The 26,866-nt window shown below is 39.5% G+C and overlaps 1 protein-coding gene across 1 annotated transcript in view; it reads right to left on the bottom strand.

Annotated features, from left to right (window-relative positions):
- Positions 1-25,370, bottom strand: part of ARNTL (aryl hydrocarbon receptor nuclear translocator like) — a 56,919-nt gene extending 31,549 nt beyond the window's left edge. The window contains exons 1-4 of the mRNA XM_044425640.1: positions 25,218-25,370; positions 1,603-1,739; positions 798-945; positions 281-301 (exon numbers count right to left, since the gene is read on the bottom strand). Coding sequence (XP_044281575.1) covers positions 281-301; positions 798-937 — 161 coding nt within the window. The 5' untranslated portion in view covers positions 938-945; positions 1,603-1,739; positions 25,218-25,370. The remainder of the gene's footprint in view (positions 1-280; positions 302-797; positions 946-1,602; positions 1,740-25,217) is intronic.
- Between the last annotated feature and the right edge of the window lie 1,496 nt (positions 25,371-26,866).

Here is a 26,866-nt window from a genome sequence, read left to right as displayed (position 1 = left end):
ACATTAACACTGAGTGACAGACTAGCAACCTCACAGTGCACGTCCATCGTTGCTTTAAAAAAAAAAAAAACATTTTTAGGTTTCAGTTAACTGCATAATGGAAGATGGTCCATTATGGTACACACCCATGTATGTCCTTTTTAAAGAATCTCAGAGTTATGAACTTGAACTTAGTAACTAGATTGTCAATATTTCTATTATCTCTAAAGGTGATTTTCTACTGTCCACACTGTAAGAAGTTCTTCCCCCTGCCCCTCTGCCATCCACTTTTTGTACTTACTCAAAAGAAAACCCATCGAGCCTGAAAAGAAAAAAAAGTGTCAAGCAATATACAATGCACACTGAAAAATACTGGCTATCTACACATTCTCAACTGTCAGTGTTAATTTCTGATATGAAATCATCACAATCCTGAACTCTGAGAAAAGATTCCTATTAACATAATCCCAGCAGCCTGCCCAATGTTCCTCTATAATATGAACACACTTTTTTTGAGTGTACATGTAAAATAAGTAAGGAGTGAATGAAGTGCTTCTTACAGCCTCTACAATTTTTTACAAAGCAAACAACTTATTTCACTTTACCCTCCATCCCTGTCAAAATCCACATTATTTCAAAAGATTTTATATTGTAATTTGTCATGGATTAATAAACACTGTAGCCAAAGTTTTACAGATGAAACAGTACCTAATCTCTTTCTACTTTTGCTGGAAACAAAGCACAGATCTCCAAATGTAAGTGTAATTTGAAGAAAAGGCACAGAGTTGAAAGATGATATTAAGTGGAAACACACGTACTGATAATCAGTAGAACTTCCTTTCCTTTTCCTATTACAGTCCATTCCGGAAGGGTTAAGAGAGCTAGAGATTAAGTCAGTGGGGCCAGGTGACATAAAATCATTGATTGTAGAAGAAATGTCCATCCTTTGGTCAGCCATTGGCTTGTCTAGAATTACCAGAGGGGAAAAGCATGGAAATTGGTTTACTGAAGCACCAAATTACAGAACTGATTCCTTCAGACATAATACCCAATACAGCAAAGTTTTGAAAAGGAAAACTTTTCCAGTTAATAATCTAAAGTTATATAAAGAAAGCAAGTTTGCTTGAGAAGTTAATTGGTATATAATTGACTGGTTACTTATGAGTGTAGCACAGCAGCTCATATTCCTGGCCCACAATATAATTCTCAATTCTAGGCAGCTGATAGCTATCCCATACATGAATGCATACAACTGAGATACCTAGAAATGAGAAACTAATGGCAAAAGTGGGGGAGACATCATTTGAGAAGGTGAGGAGTGATACATCAAGGCAAGCAAAACATAAAAGACAGAACAGCTAGGGAAACAAAGGAAAGGGAAAAGCAAAAGCAAACTGAAAACTAATTAATTTTTAAAAGAGCTGCAACAGATCCAAAGGGCTTAAAAGGGGGGAAGTGGTGGAATAATGCCATTCATTTAATTATGAGCTTTGTACCATGTGTTTTTAGCATTCTGTTAACAAAAGCAGCTCCATTTAAGTTTCTCCTTTTTTTTTTTTTTAAATGCAGGAGGATTATAGTAATGTAGCACAAAAGGATGTAAAACCCAGTGATTGTTCTTACCTGTAAGTTTGAACTCTAGAATCCTGGTTCCACTCTGCAAAGATGTGTACTGAACCCACTGCCAAAGCTGAAGCAGCTGGTTACCTTAACCTTTCTTTCATTTCCTCCAGACTTATTATTCAATAGCTTTCAAGTGCCTGGGTGGTAAGAAAACAAACACTGTCAATTTATTTCTACTTTAACACTGGAGAAACTCTTTGACCTTTAAACAAACAAAAAACTAGCCTTGACATATACAGATACCAGAGATACAAAATGATATTGTCCATTTTACCAAGTCAAAGCTTCATCTCCTTGAAAATACTGCTACTCCTTTATATCAGAATCAGGTAAGAAACAGTGAAAATGTGGATGGGTACCTAGATATAGTGATGGGCTTCATGAGGGGCAGCAAGCTAAAGCTTAATCCAGAAAAGACAGAGATGCTGCTAATCAGTGGTTCAATGGACTTCAGAAAGAATACTATGTTAACAGTGGATGGGGTTGGACTCCCCACTAAGGAACAAGTTTGTAGTTTACAAAAGTTGCTAGATAAGGTCCATTTTATAGATGTTCAAAACAAAATATAGGATATGAATAAAGCACCTTTCAAAACCTTAATACCAATTCTGATTCCTTCCTTTGTATTTTATGTATTTATTTTTCTTTAAAGGGGCACAAGGCACAGCAAAATTATTAAAAACTATGCCAAATATAAAACCACTGAAATAATTTTCATTAAAAGATCAAAACATTATAAGACAAGAAAAAATCAAAAGACCCAACCCGTTAAAAGTTCTTCAGATGCTTGGGGATAAAGTCTTGACTTGACACCAAAAAGAATTCAATCACAGAGAGTATTCCATAGTGAAGAGGCCACCACCAAAAAGGCCTTCCTTAAAAGATAGTCTTGCTATATTTATCAATGCCATTGTAACAGCTGGACTAGACTTTAACACTTCTAATGGTGTGAGGCTAGGATATTGCTGTTTTCTCCCTTATGACCTTCCAAAATTAACTGCATCAGAAGTGCTCCTCCAGGTGTCTCTGCCAGAAAGGCTGTATGGCTGCCAGTTGTGGATAGAGCTTGTTCAGTGGTGCTCTGCTACTATTAAACTCCAAATACCACCTTATTCTCTTCACATTGAATTAGGACATAAAATAGTCAATTAAAGTAATGGGGAAAAACCAATCCTTGTATACAACTCTGTATACAGGTCTGCCTTTCATGACCCTCTATAAGGGCTTCCCAGTGGCATCAGGATAACAAAAATGGTAGATTAGGACACAGAGAAATCCATAACAAACACCAAACTGAAAAGAAAAGGACCCAATCTGGAAATTCTGTACAAATACGGTTACTCAGAGACCCACTTAGAGCCTCCTAGTCTGCACAACTTTCCCAACTGCTCTCAATAAAGACAGCAGCTTCAAACAAATAAAGGAATTCTGTAAAAGAGGAAAGCCACTCCCTTGTGTAGCTTTGTAAATGTGCCCACAAAATATTGTTTAAACTGGGCCTTTCCAAAGGCCTTTCCGATCAACCAGCCTTTTTCCAACTGAGAACTGGAAAAGTGTGATTACTTGGGTGAAACTGCCAGAGCGCAGGAGATGGAGCAAGGGGCATTTCTCTAACGTGGATGAATGCAGAAGCTCTTCATTTGTATGGAAGCACACACCAAATCCTGGACTGAAGGCAATGTTTTTCAAACTGTGTGCTCTCATCACATAATTACATATTTAGAAGTACGTTAAAAATTAAATGTGGAGAGGAAAGACTTGTAAGCAGGCACATTTTTCTCAACTACAACAAGCAGGTGTGACCCTGTTCAATACAAAGGAACATCATCTGTCAGTTACAGTATGTTCTATGTTTAATGCAATGTCAATCTGTAATAATTTCACAAGGTAAATATATACAAATAAACTTATATGAAAAAACCTAAAGCTATATAAAAAATCGCAACAGCAGTGGCTTAGCACCCTTCTCCATGTAGCTCCTCTGCTCAAGCCTCATCTTAAAAGGAAATCTTTACTTTAAAATGGATGAATTAGAAGACAAACTCATAGCCAAAAAGCTTAAATTAAAACATGAAAGCATGAGTCAAAACAGCCTGCTGCTCTTCAGAGGCTATGTGAGCGATGGGAGTGTAGGTTAAGAGCTACATTTCGCAATGCCAATTAAAATGTTCACTTCTGACACAAGCAGGATGAACCATAATACAAAAGCTCAGAGATTCTGTTAAGATCCACCTTCAAGGGAAGAGAGGAATTTAGGCTATTAAAAAGAAACAATAAGTGAACAAGCATTTTATATGAGGAGTGGATTCCTGTACAATGACTGACTTGCAGAGAAAGTGCAAAACAGAGATAAGATTTTGTTTGTCAAGAAACTGCTTTCTTTGAATTTCACTTCATGTTTTCCTATTAAGGAACCAGAAGAATCGTTTGAGCTATGCAGTGTTATGAATTTAACTCGAAAAAATCTTGTCTGATTAGAAACAAGGAAACCCATTCAGTGATGTAAAGTTTTGGAACATTGCTTTTTTTAAGATAAAAGAAGAGAGAGAGGTTTGTAATCATCATAACCTTCTAAAAGGAAACGACTAATAACTGCATGCGCAGCTACAAGGTGTCAGAACATGTACTGATTGTTTCAGAATAATTTGTACATAGACTACAGGCTATTCGGGGCAGAAATAGTCTATGGAATAGGTTTGCTTCAGCCTCTGAAACTTTCTTCATGCTTTATGCAGCAAATGCTCTTGCCCTGTACACACAAGATGCACAGCCCCAAACAATTAACTCTATGGAGTGGAAGTTTGTTGAAGAGCTATCACAGCTCTCAAAAGGATGTTTCTCAAGGCCACGTTTCCCTTTCCTACTTTGCAGTGTTTAGTACTGCATTACTGGTATATGCAAATTGGCTCTCTGCATGCCAACTTTATCAAAAGTGGGGCTGCAAAATGTATCAGGCATTTGTTTTAGGATTCCTCCCAGCCATACACAAACCAGCAAGTAGAAAATTAGGGACTGATATTTGGTAGCCCACTCGTCTTTTCTTCTTCTTTTCCTACTATAAAGGATAGTTTTAAAGAAAATAAGTTCTGAAAATAAAGTTTCCAAATAGTACCTCTGAGCTCTTTCAAATCCCCCAAAGTCCACAGAAATGTTATAAATAAACGAACAAATAAACGTTAGCTTGGATGTCAACAGGCAAGAGATTGGGTTTCCATGACAGATTCCTCTCTGTACATCTACTGCCCAAACACTTCCCATGAATACTGTAAATAATGGTACCATGGAAACCACGTAAGTTCAATAATTACAGAAATGCAAGTTTTCAAAATTCAATTAAAATAGGGTATCTGTACTGCCTTATCTCCTGCTCCTTTATCAGTATTACTGTTTGCATACTGCCTTTATTATCTTCCAGGACTCTTTTGATTTTAACTTTTCAATTGATTTTATCATATTTTATAATAAGACAAAAATGTAGCCAAATAGATCCCTAAGTAAAACTGGTTGTTATAATTAAGCACCAATTGTTTGTACACCAATTATTAACACTATTTTGGATCCTTACTGGCTGTTCCATTAACAGAGGGGCACCTGTTCACTGAAGTCAGTTAGAGCCAACAGAGGCTCCTCTGCTGCAAAGAAGATGCTCCAACAAGAATTTTCCATCCTTTGCTTCTGCCTCCACCACGCATCCCCAGAGCCATTGCCATGCTATTCCAGAGGGTCCCCAACACTCTGGAGCAGATTTTTAGGGGCATAGCAAGCTGCCAGAGGACAGGAATTTGTGAAAGTTACTTCTCCACAGGAGCACCCAAGTTCACTGAGTTTGAACCTGCAACTTTGGATCTCATCTCCTATGTTTCTGGTTCATTTGCAGTAACAATTCCTGCTCTAACACGGGGTGCAGAATTTTTCCATGCAAGCATTGAATTGAATTTCCATGAGTTCTCATTCCAGTGGTGGTTGGGTCCAAAGGAATGGGGAATGAATGAATGAATGTTTATATATAACATTTTATGCTGCCCACTTGTGCCTCTGCACCTCCAGGTGGCTCACAGTTATGAGATAAAACACAATAAACTAATTACAACACTTAAAAATACAATGTTTAAAAAGTATGGATAAAAATACAAAACAGAAGGTTGAGTAGCATTAATTATTAAAATATATTTTTTAAATGGAAGGTCTTCACCTGGTGCTGAAAAGAGTATAAGGCGTCAGGTGAATCTCCTTGGGAAGAGCATTCCAGATATGGGGAGCAGCTGCAGAAAAGGCCCTGCTCCTAGCGGCCACCCCTCTCCCCTCTCTAAGGAATGGCTCACATAGGAGGGCCCCCTGCATAGATCCTCAAGGCCAGGTAGGCACATATGGGAGCAGGCGCTCCTTAAGGTAACTGGGATCTAAACTGTTTAGGGCTTTATGTATCAACACAAGGATGTTGCATTGGGCCTGGGCCACAACCCGTAACCAGTGCAATTCTTTCAAAATAGGTATTATGTGGGCCGCTCTATACACAAAAATCAGTTTATTGTTGCTTAATGCTTTTACTGCCAGTAACTGAGTCTTGGGAGAGACATCTTGACCCTAAGGAAAAATGGCACAAGAGCCAGGAACCCACCAAATAATCTGTGGTTTGGGAAAGGGAGTACCCCTGCTCTAACACAGACAAAACATTACAAAATCATCCGTTTTTACTCGCAGAGTTTAACTGCAGCCCTGGGACTCCAATAGGTTCCCTAATACAGGGTGGTGCAGAGAAATGGGAAATTCTGGAACTAGGAGCTGGCGACCCTGGGGCATCAACAATTGTTTGGAACCAGTGCAACCTCTTTTAGAACCGCTTGCCATTAGTTATAATGCAGCAGTGGAGTGGTGCACAGTGAGTGTTCGCTAGAAAAGCCTTTTATAAGAATGGTGATAGTGGGACTGCTGCTCAAAGGGAATTTCGGCATCATTACCAGTTAGGACATCGTGATCGTGGACCATCTGCTCATGCGATTACAACATGGGCGCATAATTTCAAAGAAATGGGTTCAGCCTTAAAAAAGAAATCCCCATGTGGTGTTTGAACGGCCTGCACACCAGAGAATACTGAGGGTGTTCAAGCTACCATTGTGAGGAGCCCCTGCTGCTCTGTTCCACATCATCGCTACATCTGGGGCGACAAAGTGTGCAAAGAATACTGCTCGGGTTGAAGTTCTATCCCTACAAATTGCAGGAACCCAAACCTGCCGTTTCAACAGGATGCCGCCACTTCGCATTCTGCCCAACAACTGATGGCAACTATTCGACAACTGTTTCACGCAACAGTGACATTCCATGGCCTCCGAGATCCTCAGATCTCACTGCTATTATTTTTCTGTGGGGACATCTTAAAAGTCAAGAATACTGCACACATCCTGCAACCATTGCTGAACTAAAAAGGAGGACTGATGAGCCCTTTGTAGGAAAAAGGCAGGATATAAATGGAAAAATAAATAAAATAAAATAAAAAAAAATCGCCGGCATTCCTCTTGACATGTTATGTTGAGCAATTACAGAATTTCCACAACAGGCTGTCAGAATGTGTAAGGAGAACTGGACAACACCTTCATGATGTTATCTTCAAGACATAAAATGAATATTGAATGAATATTGATTACTATCATTAATTGCATATCCTGTACAATACATTTCATCATAGAATGTATTTTGTAATGTGTTTATTAGTGCATTGAATGTCAATTGAAAATCTCCTGTTTCCCTGCGCCACTCTGTATAACATCGTCACAAATACTCAGAGTTCCTTGCATTTATCTATTTGATAAATAAAACTTGCCTGTGATGTAGGTTACACAGAGATCCAACACATTTCATGGTTGAACTGGGATATGACTTTGTGGACTTCCCACAACTTCCAAGTCATCTATTCACACACAGAAGAAGCCAGGAAGCCATGTCTCCCAGTCTCCATATAAGCAGCAGATACTTTCAGATTACTATACCTACAACCCATAGTTGTGGCTTCCCCTTTAATATGACTTGCAACTGTGAAGAAGGTTCCAACCCAAGGTACACAAATCTTAGACATACTTCCCCAACCTGGCCTCCTCCAAATGTGTTAGATTATAAAAATCCATAGTCCCCAGCCACTAACCATGCTAGTTAGGGATAATGGGATTTGTAGTCCAATATATCTGAAAGGCACCAAGTTAGGGAAGCAGCCCCAGGACAAAAGGAATAAGCAAGGATTTTACTAGCTGAAAAATACTTCTCAAAAGCAGAAGTACCTACATGCATATACTTTACATCAGCATTTAACTACTTCTATGTTGTCTGAGTCACTTTGCTTTATAGCAACGAAAAAACAATTACAAAAAAATAAAATTCACCGAAGACCAGATACAATAGCCATCTTACAAAATCTATCAGGAGCTTCCTAGAAGGAATACCTTGCAATTACTTTTAACTCTGTTGTAATGATGTTTAACAGCAAAATGACAACTGCTGATTTTTCTTCAATTTAATGAAAGAGAACATTGACAATGGATTGTCCTCTTTTTTCCCCTCAAGGAACTACATGAAATATTCCACAAATAAAGGCAAAGCTGCCTTGTTATAACATACTGTGAACACCCATGGACACGACACAGCAAAGTTCTTCTTCTTATGATCCTCGGCTTGTTGCCAAGGTCTAATATGAAAGAATGCCATCTAGGCCACTTCCTGATTAGCGTCTACAAGAGAACCATTGCATGTTTGTACTGTATCAGATTATGCTGCTACTACATACAGCTTTTCCTCCAATAGTTCATCTCAAATATAACTTCATTTTCTTTGAGATAAATTAAAAATAAGAGACTAACACACACACAGAGTCTACAATTTGGTTTGGGCTTCTCTTTTAGATTGTCTCTCATCACATGATTGGCTTAATCATGCAGCAAATCAGATCACAAGTATATGAACACCTCAGTGAGCAAATCAAGGTCAGAGCCACAATGGAGAAAAAAAGTAGGTCAACTCTAAAGAGCCTGTTGAGGCACCCATCTGAGAGGCAAGACTTCAACACGCAATACACTGGCAGCTCTAACCCTGCCTACAGGAACACTCAGTGTCACCATTCCGTAATGCTGAATCACAAGCAAAGAACACCACGAAGGCATTCTTTCCCAATTACCAAGGACTTCTGTAATCAGGGTTTTTTACACAAGAAATATGATGATCACAATGATGATAAGCGTGTCTTCTTTAGTTCTGTATCCTTCAGCTGAAGACAGAAAGCTCCAGCGTGGACTTCTGCCTTCTCAATATGTCTGAACACATCTCATGGGCAGAAAATTATTACAAACCTTAGGAACCAAAGACTGGTCTGTTTCCCATGGTCGACAAGCACATCCCTCTATTTCTATTATAATGTCTGCATCATGCAATGGTGGACATTTCTTCATAGTTTGTGATGAGCAAGGTAAGTATCCAACTTTACAACTTTTTCAATGAAGGAAAATGGAGACGCTGCAATCTAGCAATTATATTTGGAAATTGATGTTTTTCTAAGGTGGTAATACTCCTGTTTTGGTAATGACTGAATTATACCGAAAGTGGGCAACATTATGATCATGTAGTTTCCAAATTTGGGAAACAAATACAAGCATCCTATAGAAATGTTGCAAACAAGTAGTATCACATTTAATTTCTGCATTCCTCCAGCCATAAAAGTTGGATTATGAGATTGAATAAGAACATGTGAAAAAAGAAAGGTGAATGAACCATATCTCCAGTGGATGCAAATCATTCTCCTACCCTTTTAAGTTTTTCTAAGATCCAAAAAACGCTTCAGAATAGTTTTATTGGTGTGATTTGTAGTTTAACAACTAAAGCATGGCTAATAAAAATGTCCCTTTGGACCATGACAATACCATTTCTCTCTCTTCTGTAAATTCTTTGTTAATTCAACAGAGCACATTAACTTCCTCTATTACTCATTTAGGGAACCTGTCTAAGAGTTCATTCAAGAAAGGAATCACAAGCATCAGTCATCAGGTCCCGTTCTGGAAGTAATCAGACATTTGAAGCTGGATGTACTACCTGTAAGTTAAAGGCTATAATGTCATTCTAGTCGAGCCTTTTCCTACTTTAGGTCTACAGATGTTGCTGAACTATAAATCCCATCATTTCTGACTACTGCCTATTCTGGCTGGGAATGATGGCATTACAGTCAAACAACTTCTGGATATCCAAGGTTATAATGACTAGTTCTCCACATACTGATAATTTTTCAACAAGGCCAATTAGTTGACTTAAGGAAGCACTCTTTCTAGTAAATAAATAACTTACCTCCTGTTTATGGGATCAGAGTGACCAACAGGACAGAGAAATTTACCAATATCAACACAGTGCAGTGCAGGTTCCTTTCCAAACATATAACAGAGTACAAAATCATATTTGCCCAGCCCAGAGTGAAGTCTTTATGCAGTGGTCTTCATTTATTTATTTGTAATATGTATACACCACTTAAAAAAATCTCTTGCATCTGGGCCATCAAGAAGCTCAGAGAAGAGTTAGGTTAAAATGATAAAATGGTTTTCTTCTGCATGTAGGTAAGACTTGTTAGCAAAAAAGTAGCCTACCTACCCTCAAATAAAATATATTTTAAAAAAAATAATGACTGAAAAGCCTCTCCCTATATAAGTTAGATTCTGTTAAACATGTGTTGTATTTCTGATGCTTGCCAAAGCTCTCAGAGAAGTGACTGACATCTTTCCATATCAAGTAAGATGTTTCTCCTTGCATTGCATCTAAATCTTTTGGCATACCATAGAATAAGAAAGTATTGAACAAGACAACGGGGATGCCAGTGTGGTTAAGGACCACAGTAAAGGGAATTATGAAAGACAAGATGGCTTCACAAAAGGTCTGTGCTGCTTCCCCCACCCCAAGGTCTATGAATCACTGCTTTGCAACTATCACGAAGAAACTTTTTATGCAGCTACCACAAAATCTGCAGCTATAAACATCCATTCCTATTTTCAGTCTAGCTGCCAGGATAGTGATCTGCTGAAATGCCATTGCTTCTACCTTCTTCTTCATATCAAGAACTCATCAAGAATTTCCAGAGTAAAATAAATAACATGGCATTCTGAAATAAGAATTGTCTTACACTGGCCAAAGCCAGCAGATTATTTTGAGTAGATTTATTGTTTAAAATAAATACCACTACAATTTAAACAAATAAAATCAAACTCCAAAGCAGCAAATAGAAACATGCAATCAGGAGTGATTAACAATCAATACTATCTTCCTTAAGTAGCAGACATCCAGGTCTGTGGTCAACAACAGGACACTGCTAAATATGAGTCCAGATGAACCTTCCATGGCAAGATGGAAAGAAAAGACCCACTTGCACATCTCTGCCAACCATAGCTAGAAGGTGATGAGACAAGCAGAGAAATCTTATTAGATGATCTACTAAGATCATCAATGATCTTAGTTACTAGTTTATTGAACTGTTTATGGCCACTCAAAGCTCTGTAAGACACACATAGAAAAGAAAAACAAAAAGCCAGTACTCCATCTTTCAATGCATAAATATTTTCCTGTCTGAACAGCGGGAGATTATTCTTACCTATACCAGGAAACCAGAACAATTATTATATTACAAGTGTCTATTACTGGGTTGAAACAGATTGAGTACATGGCTGAACAGTCATACAACCGATCCCGCATGAATACAGTCATGGGTCATCTCACCACTTCTGAACTAATTCTCATAAACTGATGAACTATTTTCCACATCTGTTCTCAAGGTGTCCCTTAAAATGACCTACTATGCCAGTTACCACCACATGGGGGTGTAATCTTATGAAATGCATGCAGATCATGCAATAGAAAATAGTCTTGTAGCAATTTAGTCACATAAAGTATTGAATGTGGGGTCAAGGCGTCAGATAGTATTTAAAACTAATTACTATATGTACGACTTTTATTTACTGTATGACACTGTGGGTATTCTACATTTTGTGTTTGCTTATATTAGATGTTTGAACCCCAAAATGCTATATAAAATGACCGGTGATTCATTGCTCCCTGCTCCAAACAACAACAAAGTACAATGAATGACAAGAAATATAATTTTGAATACTGGTTGTAACTCATCTTTTCTATTCTAGACAAAATCTAAATGTTGGAAAAGGATGAAGACTGCTTCCTGTATCGCCTGCTCTTCCCATACAATAGTCAATGAGGGGGGAAAACCTATGCAACAGGCATCCTGTACCGATTGCTGAAAAAAATAATAAACCACATTACAATCCTTAGAAATATGGTCTTACATAACACGGATCATTTTCCTAAGCACCTTGGCAACCAGGCTTGTGATTTCCTTCTTCAGATATGCCTATGGCTATAATTTCTACTTTGTGGTGACAAATTTAAAAACTTGCTCAAAGATACACTTCATTTCTGAACTTTGTCTATTAACACACACATTTACAAAGATTTTTCTAGACATCTAATAAAGCCACCCACTTTTCATAAGAATTCAGATCAGCTGTATGTTCCAGAATGCTAACAGCAAGCAACAAATGATCTGATGAATAGTCGATAACACAAGTAAGTTACGATATTCCAAAGACAACAGCCCCAAGTCAGCAAGGATTACTTGTCAGATATGAATACAAGGAGATAATGGGACAGAATTTAATCACTGGGATCTTCTCTCTGTCAGATCACCATGCTGAATTGCTTTAACACAACCTTATATTAAGCACCAGCCTAAATCCTCTGCATCCAGCATAAAAGCCAAGTAGACTGCGAGGGGAGAAGCCCCCTTTTCCCCATCCAGCAGAGAAATGCAGCTGCCTGCTCTTGAAGGAATGGACCTCTCCTCTGTAAGCCCCCAGCAAGCTAATAACATTTCTGCAAGCTGGTAACTTTGGAGTGCTTATTTACAAGGCTGCATTATTATAATCACCCCACCACCAGCACACTGCATTTATATCCTACCTTTTTTCCTCTTGACAGGAACCCAAAGCAACTTCTACTCTGTTTTATCCTCACAACAATTACCCTGTGAGGTCGATTAGGCTGAAACTGTGACTGGTCCAAAGTCACCCAGTGAGTTTCATGGCTGAGTGGCAATTAGAATGCAGGTTTCCCAGGTCCTTAATCCAATACTCTAACCACCACACCATACTGGCTCTTTAAAGCAGTTTAAGTAAACAACAAACCCAAAGTCACCAGCAGATATTTGTAAATAATGCATTATTCTAAATAAAGGTTTATGAGCCATTGTATTGCATTAGCTGTGCTGAATAGTGGATTCATTAGATGTGATTGCTAACATTTTGCATTTATTCATCTGATAAATTCTTCAGATGAAAGCAACATTGAAGCCTATTCCAGACTCCCAATTTCTTTCTAGAATCAGTGGCTGAAATGAGTTTAAAGTAAGAGAAACACGCTTCTAAATATTTGGGGTGACGATGATATCAGGGTTATTTTTAATGCCTAAATATATAAAGTCTACCACAAGTGAATGCTAACCCAGGAAAAATCCAAGATAGTATTAAGTTCCCCCCACCCCACCCCACCCCACAGCATGTTTGTGAATACATCTGTATTTTCTCTGAAGTTAAATATAAGAGATATGCATGAGGTTTCCAACCTTCCAGTTTAGCTTCACTGGTATGCTATGATAATAAAATTAATGGAGGAATCACAGGGCATAACACATATACCACAAGCTATAGGGTAATAGCTGCATAGGTAGAACTACTGAGCTATAAAACACATAAGTAGGGGCAGTCACATACCAAATTCAAGCATTTACTCAAAAGTAAGTCTCACAAAACTTACTATGTCTTATGCCTTAGTAGGAATGCTTCCTACTTAGCTTTCAGACCCTATGTAAACTTTGGTTCTGAAACAGCATTCATTCTATTTAAAAGTCTTGTTCTATTGCTATGAATTGGGAATCATTCTGAATATGAAATAGTGCTTTGCATTAATCTGCTGAAAGACATCTTGAAAGCATAGTTTAAAACTAAATTAAACTGTTGCATGAGATGACTTCAACAATGCAAAGTTTTATACCAGTTACACACCTTTCTGTGTTTAAACCCTCTCCATATTACTTTCAGATTATCAAGTGTGCCAAATCAAATTATTTCCTAAACATTAAGGTGAGACTGACTAGCTGTCTCTAAACACAAGACCCATTACAGAAATCAAATGGTCACTTCCCTTAAAATGTGCTTTATTTATTATTTATGAGCAATTGAGGGGGCTGAGAATTACAAAACTTTTTTCTGTTTGAACATGCACTTCAAGGATTGCACCCTAAGCATGTAAATCCTTGAATGCTACAAAGCATATCCTCAGTTGTTAGTTTAATACAACATATTTTGAGGTGATCAGACATAGCACATTCATTTAATAAACTTGACAGTGCAATGTTAGTCAACTTTACCAGAACATTAAACTACCGATTCCAAGAGACTTACTTCTAAGGAAGTGTGCTTAGATTACAGTTCCATAGCACCAAGTTCAATGCAACATGCTCACTAATAAGTGTACTCAAGAACACAGCCTTAGAGTGTTATGTGACTTTTGATAAAAAATATGTCAATTGCAACCCTACATTAATCAACTGGAAGCGTGCTTTGCTGAACTCAGGTTTACTTTTGAGTAGGCATGAATAGAATCATACGATTAGCTTTCCCCAACACAGTATCCTCAAAATATTTTGGACAACTCCCAGCTTTCTTGTCTGTTGGCCATGCTAGCTGGGGCTGATGGGAGTTAAAGTCCAAAACACCTTGAGGGCAACTTTTTCAGGAAGACAATATTAGGTAATCAGTTTACCAAGAGGGTAAATGCATGTAACCACATAGGCAACCAGCCTACTCTAGAGCAAGATGCAGAACTGTGCACACTTTTCCGTATTATATGAGCAAACGGTATGAATAACCCACTCTCCAGGTATTTATAAACCCACAATGGCAAGTTCCCACTTGACAAATAATGGCTTTATTCACATCATCGCAATGCTCATTAAAAATAATTCTTCAGGCAATACTAAAGAAACATACATTTGCCAGTTGCCTGCTCCCGCTGTTATAGATTAGCATGCTATTTATTTCAGTCTTTTGAAAACTGTAGCTATGAATCCAATACGCATTGCCCAAATATATAATAGATGTACATTCAGATGGAAAACACAGGATAAGGGCATATGAAAATGTCTTGTAACTGATAGCACCACTGCTTCACCTAACCCTATCCTGTCTGCTTTGCACTTTGGCAACAGCGGCTCTCCAGCAGCTCAGAAACCTTTTTCATCCCTGCCAATTACACTTTGATATTCTAGGGATTGTGGGAAAATACATCAGGAGCTACATGACTGCTCATGTGGTCTAAGTTCCTATGCTTTGCAAAATGGTATGTGCACAGATCCATGGTACCACCCAAGAATACAAGCACTCGCTGACTGGATCAAACAGCAGGTCCATATCACCTGAAGCATTTCCAGCAAAGACCCATCAAATGCTCATAGGGCTCTCCTCATGTTCAGCAAGTGTGTGTGAGAAGAAGAGAGGGAATACAAGGACTGGAGTGCAGGTCCCCTGGCCTTCCATTCAGTAATTAACTTGAACAACTGCACTCACTAGGTAATTAAGATCCAACTGCAGTGGAAAATATGAAGTTGAATTTAGTTCCAGATTTACAGCCAAATACACTGGGTCAGCTTTATTTATTTCTTATATCTACATCCCACCGTTATTCCCGAACAAGAAACTCAAGACAATTTCCATCATCCTCCTGCTCTCAATCTTATCCCCACAACAACAACCCTGTGAGGTGGGCTGGGCTAAGAGTCTGTGGTTGGTCCAAAGTCACCCAGTTGGCTCCATGGGTGCCAAACACACTGGGTTCAAGTGGGGACTAGAACCCAGATCTCCTGAGACCCAGTCCCACACTCTTAACCACTACACCACAGCAGCTCTAGAGAACCATCTATGGATGGAGAAGGGCAGAAGATTGCTTTCTCATCCATCTTCTCCATACCAGTCCCTAGAGCCCCTCTCTTCCCAATGTTTCTCAGAAAGTCGCGGGGGGGGGGGTGGACCTGCTAAAATAGGTTGGCTGAGATGGAAGGAGGAAATCACAGAAAACTGGGCAGATACTAGAAACCCAGACAAATTGTGATTAGTTTGAACTATGGCTTAGTGAAAACAAGCCAACCGGTCAGTGACTTATGAATATATCTTGTTTTCTTGAGTCATAGCTTAGATTAATCACAGTCCATTTGAGTTCAAACTGTGATTGACTGAAAACAGATATGAAAGTTTCCAATTTCCTCTTCACCACCATGCCAGAGGAAGAAAATGGAAGCGCACACGACTACGAATTACTCATGTTACATTAAACCATTGTTAGTGTCATATCCTATGAAACACTATTTTCTATGGATCTAATGGGCAAGATAAACTATGAAGAGAACATGTTGAGAGTGTATAAGCAGATATTCAGAAGATACTACTTCTAAGTCAAATTTGGGTTTATAGAAAGAACAAAAAGAATGCAAAGAGGCTAGGATGTTAAGTTTGGTACTTGCTTGTAAACATATATGTTTAAACAGAAAGAAGTACAATAAATCAAAGAAAAATATTTGTATATCAAATATAGACAGAGATAACATATTCACTTTCAGTAACATCCCAAATAAACACTTCAAGAATCTGGAAAGCATCACTAAAGCATTTTAATGTGTAAGAAGTGATGCTTGATACACATTTGGAATTAACCACTTCATCCTCAAGGACATTTATTGGCCACAAATTTATTACAATAGGAAAAAGCACACCTGTGCTATTTACAATGAAGAAAAGCAAATAATGTGAACAATGTGTATCATTACAAGGGGTTATAGCTAGCAATTAATCTTGTTATATGGAAACAATAAACATAGATGGGAGATTTTAAGGCTTATTAATTTCTAATACCTGTTTTTATATACCAGATAAATCCTAATAATAACACCTACCCCTAATAATATATGCTGTTTGCATTATTTATACAGAAAGGGCAGACCTTGTCTCATCACAAAAAATGTGAGTTTAAATTCACTGTGAACAGCTATCCCTGGATCAGTTGTGAATGAGGTTACAAGAACTTTAAAATGGGATATGTCATTCACAGGTGATATTGTTCGTTCTAGGAGTAGCCCACTGGCATCACTCCTACTAGAAATTAAACCAGCACACTACAGTGTGGCACAAAACCAGTATCACAAGCTGTTCCAGCTCCTGCAGCTGACTTGGAAACATATCGGCTGCTGAGAATCTTAATACCAGCCTTCTCAAATAGCAGGAGGCTGAAAAGGTTACCAAGTCTCTGTATGCCAACTACTACTCATTGCCGTTGTATGTGCAAAAAGATGCCCTGGAAGTGACTTGTTATTCTTCTTTAAAAATGACTTTTGTACACAGCATTACACATTGGTTTGTTTATAAGAAAATAGGAGAAAGATAAAAGAGGAGAAAATTATCAACTGTTTAAACAAATCTTACCAGTGGGAGGGGTATATTCATTGTTGAAGGATTGCCAAGAATTTGACAGTGTAATGGAGTTAATAGCTAGTTTTAGGTATTACTTGTTGCCAAAAGCAGTGCAAAGGGGATGTTCTCCTTTAGATGTACTGCAAAGGTCAAAAACATTTTTGCTCTACTTTTAGATATCCTAAGTATCAAGTTATTGAGTGCCAATTATAATATATTATGATCTTCCTTTTCACATTATAAACTGATTAAATGTTCTAAAAAGAAAAAAAAATACCTATCTGGAATATTAGTTAGTGCATTCGTCCAAATCTTGCTCCAAATACTTCTAAATATATTGGAAGAGTGAAGATCATACATTGATCATGTCATGCCACTGAACACAGGATGCCGCTTAGACAAGTAAGACCTTGGTCAATTTAGCCCAGTTTGCCTACTTTGACTACTGGCACAGGCCCTTTCCAGTGCAGCAAGCATGGAACCCATTAAAATGGAAACTGTGACATTCTACATGCAGTGCATGCATTCATCCCTGTGCCACAGACTCACCCACAGTCTATGTACTTTTATTAAGATGGGGCAAATAGCTAATTCAGCTCTCCAGAACTTTAGCTAAAGCCAGCTACAGAGAATAAAAATAGGAAACTCCCCTTTTGCAAAGGGGTAATCTGAAAGGAGTTCCCTAACTACAGACCTACTTTTGTAGGGTGACATGGTGGTCACTATGCCAGATAGAAGACAGCATTTGCCATCTTCCTGCCTTTTTTTACCAAGTTCATGCATCACACTAACATGCCAGCAACATGGATGGTTACGTGTTCTCTGTGAAGATGAGAGAAAATACTGAGCTTGTAGCCAGCCAGTATCAACTGACATCTAAAGAAAAGAGAGCTGTATAAGACAGCACAGCTGGAATTCATAACAGGGGAAAAACATTAACTTTGGGCATTCTATGCATAACAGTGAGATAAATGCCAATGGCAACATAAACTAGTTAAGTGCATACCCACGCACCATCAAGAGTTAGGCAGAGAGGGGAATGCTGGATTTTTCAATTTACTTCAGTAGGAGGTAAGCTTTTCCTTTCATTTTATGTGTGTGCTGCAGTGGGGAGCGTCACTTAACCTTCCCACATTCACTCATTCATACATACTTCAGGTGTTCAACCTATGCTGGAAACTGCTTCAAGAAGTTCTTTTTAACTGCTGAAAGGGTAAGTAAAATGCTTATTCTCCTGTTCTCTCCTCACAACAGCTCATGATGCAGTCCTTGATAACAAAGAATGACAGAAGAGGTTTCTGAGAGCTACCATCCATACAACCTTTCAAATTGAATATCCATTACTTTTAAGAATGACTGACTGACAATATGATTATTATGGATCTTTTAAAGGCTGCCTGTATGATCTATTTAATAGAAGAACAACACAATCCTCCCTCCATCCCTCCATCCCTCTCTCTCTCTCTCTCTCTCTCTCTCTATATATATATATATATATATATATATGATCAGAGGTATGTCCCAGTGAGTCTGTGGGACTTACTTCCCCTCTGAGGCATATAAGACTACTGTCTTCTTCATGGTGATATAACTTGATAATTAACAGACTTGATTTCTCATGCTACCAAAAATCTAAAGAAATGTGTTCCCTAACTAACCCCCTTTATCCAACTGAATAAAAAAAGGAAAATATGAAGAATTTCTTTTGTGCTACCATTAGGATTTGTTATAGCCTTCCAAAACTTTCAAGGCACAATTGGTGTTGAGCTATGATTGGTATTGTACACTGTGAAAAGAAACATTCAGTGTTATTCTATAACTGTTAATCTTCCTTCCTAACCTTCCTGATACTTTCCTCATGCATAGAAGGATTATTTTTTTAAAGTTCTCTACATATCAGGTATGGGTACTGAAATACATCTGATAAGCATCCTGATGAAAATTTTCTACAGAGGAATCTGGAGTCTTGCTAGATGCAGAGGGATGTACTCCTGCTGCATTTTACAGAATTCCAACATTGTGATAAAGTGCTCTATTTGGGTAACTCAGAAGCTGAGACAAAGCAAACTGAAGGATGGATAGTGTTGCAATGATAGTGTATTACCTGTTCTACTATATTTTACTTTGAATTCCATGGTTTGTAGCGATAAACCTGGAATTTGAGTTGCAACAGGGTCTCAAATCAAATAAGTGTTTTAGGGCAAGTATAGCTACATCAAGTGATATTTTTACTTGGAGTACTAGAATTATAGTTTTACCTTTGCACCCCAGTCCTGAGCACATTGACTTCACTACATTCAGTAATCCTGCAAATGGTCAGTTTATAGTACAATACAGCCAGGGTCCCTATGGAATTCAGCACCCTTGGCCTGATCTGTCCGCTGAGGTTTTCCAGGAGGTCTTCCCTCTTCTCCCACTTTGGCATCTCTGCATCTCTGCAATGCTTCCTAACCATTCCAGGCCCCAAAGGAACTATTCCTCCCCGCTTTCCATCCTTGCTTTTACCCAAGTTAACAGAGAGATGGGCATATAGTTCAGCCAACAGGAATAAAGCAGTTCATGATGCATGTGTTGCTCAGGAGCTGAGAATAGTAGAGAAAGTATAGCCACTTCCATGGTCATTCTTTCCCCAGGACTCTATGGCGTTTTCATACCAACAATGTTAAAATGAAAAGCCCAGATCCAATGACTGGAGAAGCAATGGTGAAGCAGGGAGACCTTAGAAAAGACCATTGATTCTCTTCATGGTTTTGGGAAAACAAAGGCACCACACAGATACACCATGATTGGGTCTGGAAAATACAACAGACCAACAATGATAACAAAGCACCATGGCTCTTGCAATGTGAGGACCCTGACACTATATACAACTAATTTGTTGAATAGGATACAGGAATCTCCCCTAAAGGTAGTATTTCCTTCCTGATGGCTTTATGCTACCCCCAGTATCAGAGACAGTAACCCATGTACACCAGTTGCTGGGAAACAAGGGCAGGAGGGCCCTGTTGCACTCATGTCCTGCTTGTGGGTTCCCATGGGCAGATGGTTGGCCACAGTGTGAACACAATGCAGGGTAAGAGGGACTCTAGGTCTGATCCAGCATATATCTTCTTACGTTGCAGCAATATTTTATGTTTTTAGCACTTAAACTACACTATTTTGTTATTGGCAATTATTCTTTATCCTCCACACAAGAGCACTAATTGCTAATGTGAGTGCTGTGTGGGATGCGGTTGCATGAGCATGGCAGGCTCTTACTGGATAGTGCCTGTGGCATTAGAGATGAGACACAATGCCTCCTGCCCTCTGCCCATACTATTCTTGGAACTGGCTTTTTAAATGGTGGTTGTACGTTCCCCTCCATGCTATCACAGTGCTAGAGGGCTAATCCAACAACAGTTTATTTTTGTTTTTAATCCAAAAAGCAGCAAGCTATTATTCACTCCTCCCCATGCTTCCTGCCTTTTGAATTCTAGTCTTGCTTGTTTACAGTAGTATTCTATTCATTTTTACTCAGAAATTAAATTCCCATCAAGTTCAGCAGGACAAATAAGTATGTACACAATTGCCATTATGATGTTTGTGCTAGATGTTTGCTTTCCATGATATAAAGCTGGAGCATTCACCTAGTCTTATTTACAAACAAATACTTCTCTGATCAGCAGCATGGTGACTTCCCAAGGTAATTAACTCCAACCCACTGGCAACCATTATGTGAACTGAGGATATCATATTAACTGCTTTATATAGGGACCAGCGAAAGTTCAAAGTTAAATATATGCTTTTTAATGCTTAGAGGAAAGTATTTAAAATTGACTTATTTCCAGGTGAGAGCAAAATTGTAACCATGTGTTTTCAGATAAGAGATTCTACAATTGAATGGTGCTTACATCTAACGACTCCTAGACAGCACCTAGACAACCATAAGATTTCTCAGGTCCAAAATGGGGGGGGGGGGGACACATGACACTGACCTCCTCAGATTAGAGGATCCATCTTCCTATCCTGCTCCCCCACTCAAGGGAGAGTTTCTCCAAGGTCATAACAGCAATGTCAGAGAAGGAGTTTAGGGGATGGGACAGGGAAGGGAAGAGACTGATTTCATCAAGATACAGCATAGCTAGGCAGCACCTCACCCCCCTGCCCTCCCTCTCTGAAGCACCACAGTCAGATGGCCAAAATCAGCAGTCTAGCTGCTTTGCAGAAAAGGAGGAGCACAGAGGTGACCCTCAATTCATTATCCTCCAGCTCTGTATAGGATGCTTATAATCTGAGATTGGAGGACTATGGGCACCCCCAATGAATTGTACCCTAAATGTAATTAAAACTTCCACCTTAATAAGCTATAATAAAATGCATCAGAAAAAAGTACATCTACTCAGTAGGCGTCAACTTGGTTTAAGCACTGTTAAAATAATTCAGGTCAAATATTTGTCATATATTGAGATAAAAAAAAATACCACGGGTACCTTTGTAAAGTTTTGCTGCTTACTAAATCTATAAGGAAGGGTTGACAATATGGCCCTCCCAGATATTTTGACCTATGGTTCTTCTCAACTTCAGTCAAACTATCTGGAGGAGGATAACATGTGCACCCCGGTGCAAACTGCATCAAATTACAGTATCCTGTCTAGAGCATCAGAACATTTTACAATGCAAACTAGAAATGTTTCTATGCAAATAGTTCTAGGTATAATAACCTAATTTGCATTGGATAAGTTTCCAGTTCTAAAATTTCCAGAAAATCTGCACCACTGCTTCAAATGTGCCTAATTCCTTTGATATATGTAATTTGCTCCTCTTCTTTTATAGACATTGTTCCTGCCCAGTTGCCTTAAAGAACTCATGTTATGTACCTTATGAAAGTTTAAGGGATCTAAAATTTGAGAACAGATACAGCTCAGTCAACTATATATACAATGCAAGTATATAGTAAATAAGTTTATTGTTGTAAACCACAACATAAACATACGATAAAATGCCATAGAATAATAATAATAAAACAGTGAAATTGTGGAATTTTGAAATAAAGTAAGAATATAGATATAAGAGTTAAACAAAATAGAACCAATGCTACAACTTAAGAATTTAAGAATTTCTTTCTAAGTTTAAATGACAGCAGAGCAAAAATGGCAACTTGGTTGCTAACAGAAACACATCAGCAAGAAGATAAAGCAGTTTTTCAAGGTCAGAGCCCTTAAGTGCTTCTACCTTTAGTAATTTGGCCGTTATTTTACTGTAAATGGGGCAGTGGAAGACATAATGGATTACGTTCTCCACTTGACCAGCACCACAAGGAGAGAGGCATTGTTCAAACAGAGAGCTTACAAAATCTTCCTTCAAGATATGCAGAGGCCATCGTCTGCAGGCGATGTACTAGGTGACCTACAGTCCAAAGAACTGGCTTAAATTCTAAAAATGCTTTTATTATTTTAGCTTTATTGCTAATATTGTGCATAGGTCATATAAGTGAAAAAGAAGTAGAGTCACTACATCATCTATATCTAATAGTTAAAAAGACCTACTAATGTGAAGGATAAAGAGAGCTAACATACTGGCTAGAAGACTGAGCTATGAATTAGGAAGTCCATGGTTCGAAATCCTCAACTACTAATGATGTGGACTTAGACAACCACTCTCTTTTAGCCTCAGCTCACCTGTGCCACAGGGATAATACGGAATATTGATAGCGTACAAGGTTGTCATTAAGGATTACTGAAATGTTATAAAAAGCACTTAGAATACTCTTGAAGTACTATGTAAGTGCTAAACATCACTAGAATTAATTCAGTATTTCCCACTATGTCAAATACTTAACCAAAAAAGTAGCAAGATATTAAATCCTGGCAAAATAATCTTAAATAGACCATTTAAATATTTAAACACACACATTCCTTTTTATTGCTTATGCCACTGCCAGAGCAACCACCAATCTTTCATTTTAATAGCTTCTTTTTATGTTGCCTTTTATCATATAAGCAAAGACTGGGCTCCAATACACCACTCTGCATACAGAGCCAAAGCACTATACTGAAAATCTGGGAATTTTATATCCCAGATTCTCCAAGCTGAGATCATATACATAAAACTGTATGTCATTACTAATGTATGACAATACTCTTACTGCATGAACAGAGGTGCAAACACCATTTGATTTGCAGTCAGTAAGTTAGCATATGTGGACAATTATTAAGTTGTAGCCCTAAACGTGCAAGTCACAATGAACACAGTAGAATTTATTTCCAAATAGTCAAGATTGTATTAAGTAGCAATGCTGTTACAGCACTGCAGTGGAAGTTTCATCAATTACTAATAAGAACTTGTCCACCAGGCACAGAACTATTTCTCCCTTTCCCAGCCAGAATATGTTGATCTCCTCTCTCAACTATTAGTTTCTTGAACTTTATGGTATACCAGCAATTTTTACTTTTTTATATATACCAACACCTATGTGGACTAACATAAGTATGGGGCTCAGAAATCCTCTTATATTTAGGAAAAGCTGTGAAATAGGTTATCATCATTATCCATCAACTGAAATATCAAAATTTTTACTTTTATATATATACCAACACCTATTTGGACTAACGTAAGTATGGGGCTCAGAAATCCTCTTATATTTAGGAAAAGCTGTGAAATAGGTTATCATCATTATCCATCAACTGAAATATCAAAATTCTAGCAAACAAATGCTGGAAACTAAGTTAAAATTAAACAAAATGTTATACAGGTTTTAAAAGTGGGATATAGTTGATGAACAGTCTCTCAATTAGATCAGATACAAAACACAAATGTTTACTCAAACTACCACAGAATCTAGTTGAGATTTATGAGCAGGATGAGTCATTTTAATTAGCATAAAATGCTTTGTCCTTCTCATAAATCTGAATTGGACCAGAACATATTACAAAGTGCATGTGATATCTCAGTTGATCAAAATGGGGCTAAAACTGTACGCTATGTACAATTACTAGGAAATTAGGTCCCATTGAAATCAGCAAGACTGTGCTTCCAATAGACATGTTTTTCTTCTGGAGAACAACAGCAACTGATGTTTTGTCCCTCCTACACTTCTACTAAGTTTGCATGAGTTATGCTTTAACATTAACAGTCAATATTCATTGCAGTATCTGTGCAAAGTTTTAAAAGCAAACAAGATCAGCTTTACTAAACACTTATTTGTCAGCCATCTGCCTTCATTTGTCAAATTAAAACGACAACGACAACAGCAACAACACCTTCACCACTACCACAACGGAGTTACATTTTCCATTCCATGGTTTAAAGATCGCCTAATAATAACTTTATATAAATAAAACTGTAAAACTCCATTGTTCTGGACCGGGTTTTTGTTTGAAGCAAGCTTTGCCCAAAATGTCACAGAATTGACCTTGTACGTCTACGGGTTTTTTAAGGACAACACTGTGTAAATAAACTCTCAGAGAGGAAGAGAATCTAATTCCATTTCCTGATTTCCCCTGAACGATGCCCCAGCAATACAGCCCAGACACACGTAAGAGGATACGTGTGTGATACTTATGCACATCAACACACACCTCTCCTCCTCGGCTCCCTTTTATCAGCCAATGCATTGATCTGGAAACCCCAAGGAGGAACGGGCTCCCGTGTGCATCCAGCGGGACAGTCCGCTGCAGCAGGAGCAACCAAACGTCTCGTAGCGCCTCGAAGAGTCACACATTTATGCTTGTGGCACAAGCTTTCTTGTATGCGAGCGCCGGCGTGCGCCTAGCTATTAGGACACACTGCACACACAAATACACAAACACCAGCGCGCTCTCCGACGCCCACCTGCACGGGGACTCGGCGGAGACAACATGCCGCCGCGAGGGAAGCCGCCACCACCAAAGCCTGGCAGGAACCCACCGGGGCTCCCTCTCCCGAGGTCCGCATCAGCGCCTTTCCTCAACAGGGATCCCCTCTCCAGCTCTGGGTCATTAAACCGGGATCTCCTCCACCATCCCCTCCGTCCCGCCCGTCCTCACCGCCGCCCCGACCCCAATCCCCAAGCCGATGGCGGGCAGGATGCCTCCGCCACCCGCAGCCCCCGTGCCTCACCGTCTGCAGAAGGGCAGGGGGGTCAAGGCAGGGCCCCCCCTCACAATGGCGCGCTCTGTAGCCAGGGAAGCGACGCCCGGCGAAAGCAGCCCCTGTACCTGACCTACTTTCCGCCTGGCTTGCCACTGAACGTCGCACCACTAACCTACTTTCCAGCCAATGGCTTCTCCCCCCGCACCAAGCCCTGGCCCGCCTGCCGACCAATCACAGAACACCCACACAAGCTCTCCGCCCAATGGCTATCCAGGCTGGTTCCGCATGGCCCGCCCTCCGGCCCTGATAACCAATCCTCGCCGTGCAATGGAGAGCGAACGGGTCGGAATGGAGATAACGCTCTTGTTGCACCCGCCTGCTTAAAGGACTATAAATTGCGGCGGAGGGGGAGGCTGAGAGGAGATGCGCGCGCGCTCGTTTAGCCGGCCTGTTGTTGTGAGTGGTTGCGTAAGTGACTGTTTAGAACGGCTGGGACCCGGATGTAACCCTGCCGCTGCTGTGCCGACTCGAGCCCGGACCTCGCCTGCGCAGTGCTGTCGTCAGAGCCAGGCAGCCAGTGGCCGCTCGGGGATTCCTGCGGGGCTGCCGGGATTTCGCTGCCTAGGCACCTTTTGGTTCCTCGCGGGCCGGGGAGGGCATCGTTCAGGCATACTTGCTGCGGGGAGAGGGAGGGAGGCGGCCTGCAGCACACGACTGGGACTCGGGCGGCCCGGGTTCTGGTCCCCATGAGGCCCTGGAGCCAGGTGTGTGTGGCTCTGGGCCAGGCACCGACTCTGACCCCAGCCTGCCCCACAGGGTTGTTGTTACGGGGATAAGACTGAGAGCAGCGGGAGGAGAACGACGTAAGCCACTTGGAGTTTGTTTAAGAAAAAAGCGGGCTATAACTAAAATAAGTGAAATCTATTTCAGTTAGTTTCTATACTGCCCAGTAGCTGAAGTTTTCTTTGCACATTCTTGTCCTTGCCAGACGGAGGCCTCTTTTTGCTTCTTTTGTCCCAGTAATTTGCCACCACGGCTTAATTGGTCTTTCAGCATCCTTAACTAAGGACAAATCCTGGGTAAACATGAGGTAGTATGCGTGATTCAGTGCCGTTTCATCTGTGCCCCAAAGGCTTCGGTGAGGCTAATGCAGCATTAATGGGCAGAAAGCAGAGTTGGAACTAGTGGGAGATCTCTGGTTGACTGAATTTGGAGCCAGTTCCTAAGGTTTCATGATGCCCCTTTGTTTAATAATAGCAACCAAATGACCACCTTTCCCCCACCTCCACAGTTGCACAGCTGAAATAATGTAAGATCAGAGTTACTCTGAGTTGGTGGATTTTTCTGTAGAAGTTCTGTGTGAGCTTTGTTCAGTTCTTGCAGTCAAAACAAATTCGTGGACTCTGGATTTTTTTTTCACTCTGTATAAATAAGTTTTGTACCTGGTTTTTGGTTGGTGGAACTTCGGGTTCTAATAAAGGTGAATCCTGCAAGCCTGAAGTCTGCTGGTTTGAGGTATATATAACAGAAGGATACTCAATGACAAATATTTCTTTATCCTAAATGCTGACAGCATTCATTATATAAAACCTCTACTCACCTACTCCCTTTGCTTTCTACCTTGGAAACACCTGCATGGCCTGAAGAAAAGTCTGCCTTGTGTAACTGCATACTTG

This window comes from Varanus komodoensis, unplaced genomic scaffold (genome assembly GCF_004798865.1).
Source record: "Varanus komodoensis strain SLA01 unplaced genomic scaffold, ASM479886v1 scaffold16, whole genome shotgun sequence".
NCBI lineage: Eukaryota > Metazoa > Chordata > Lepidosauria > Squamata > Varanidae > Varanus > Varanus komodoensis.
The sequence above is the reverse complement of the archived record's forward strand: the minus strand, read 5'-3'. Positions and strand labels throughout refer to the sequence as shown.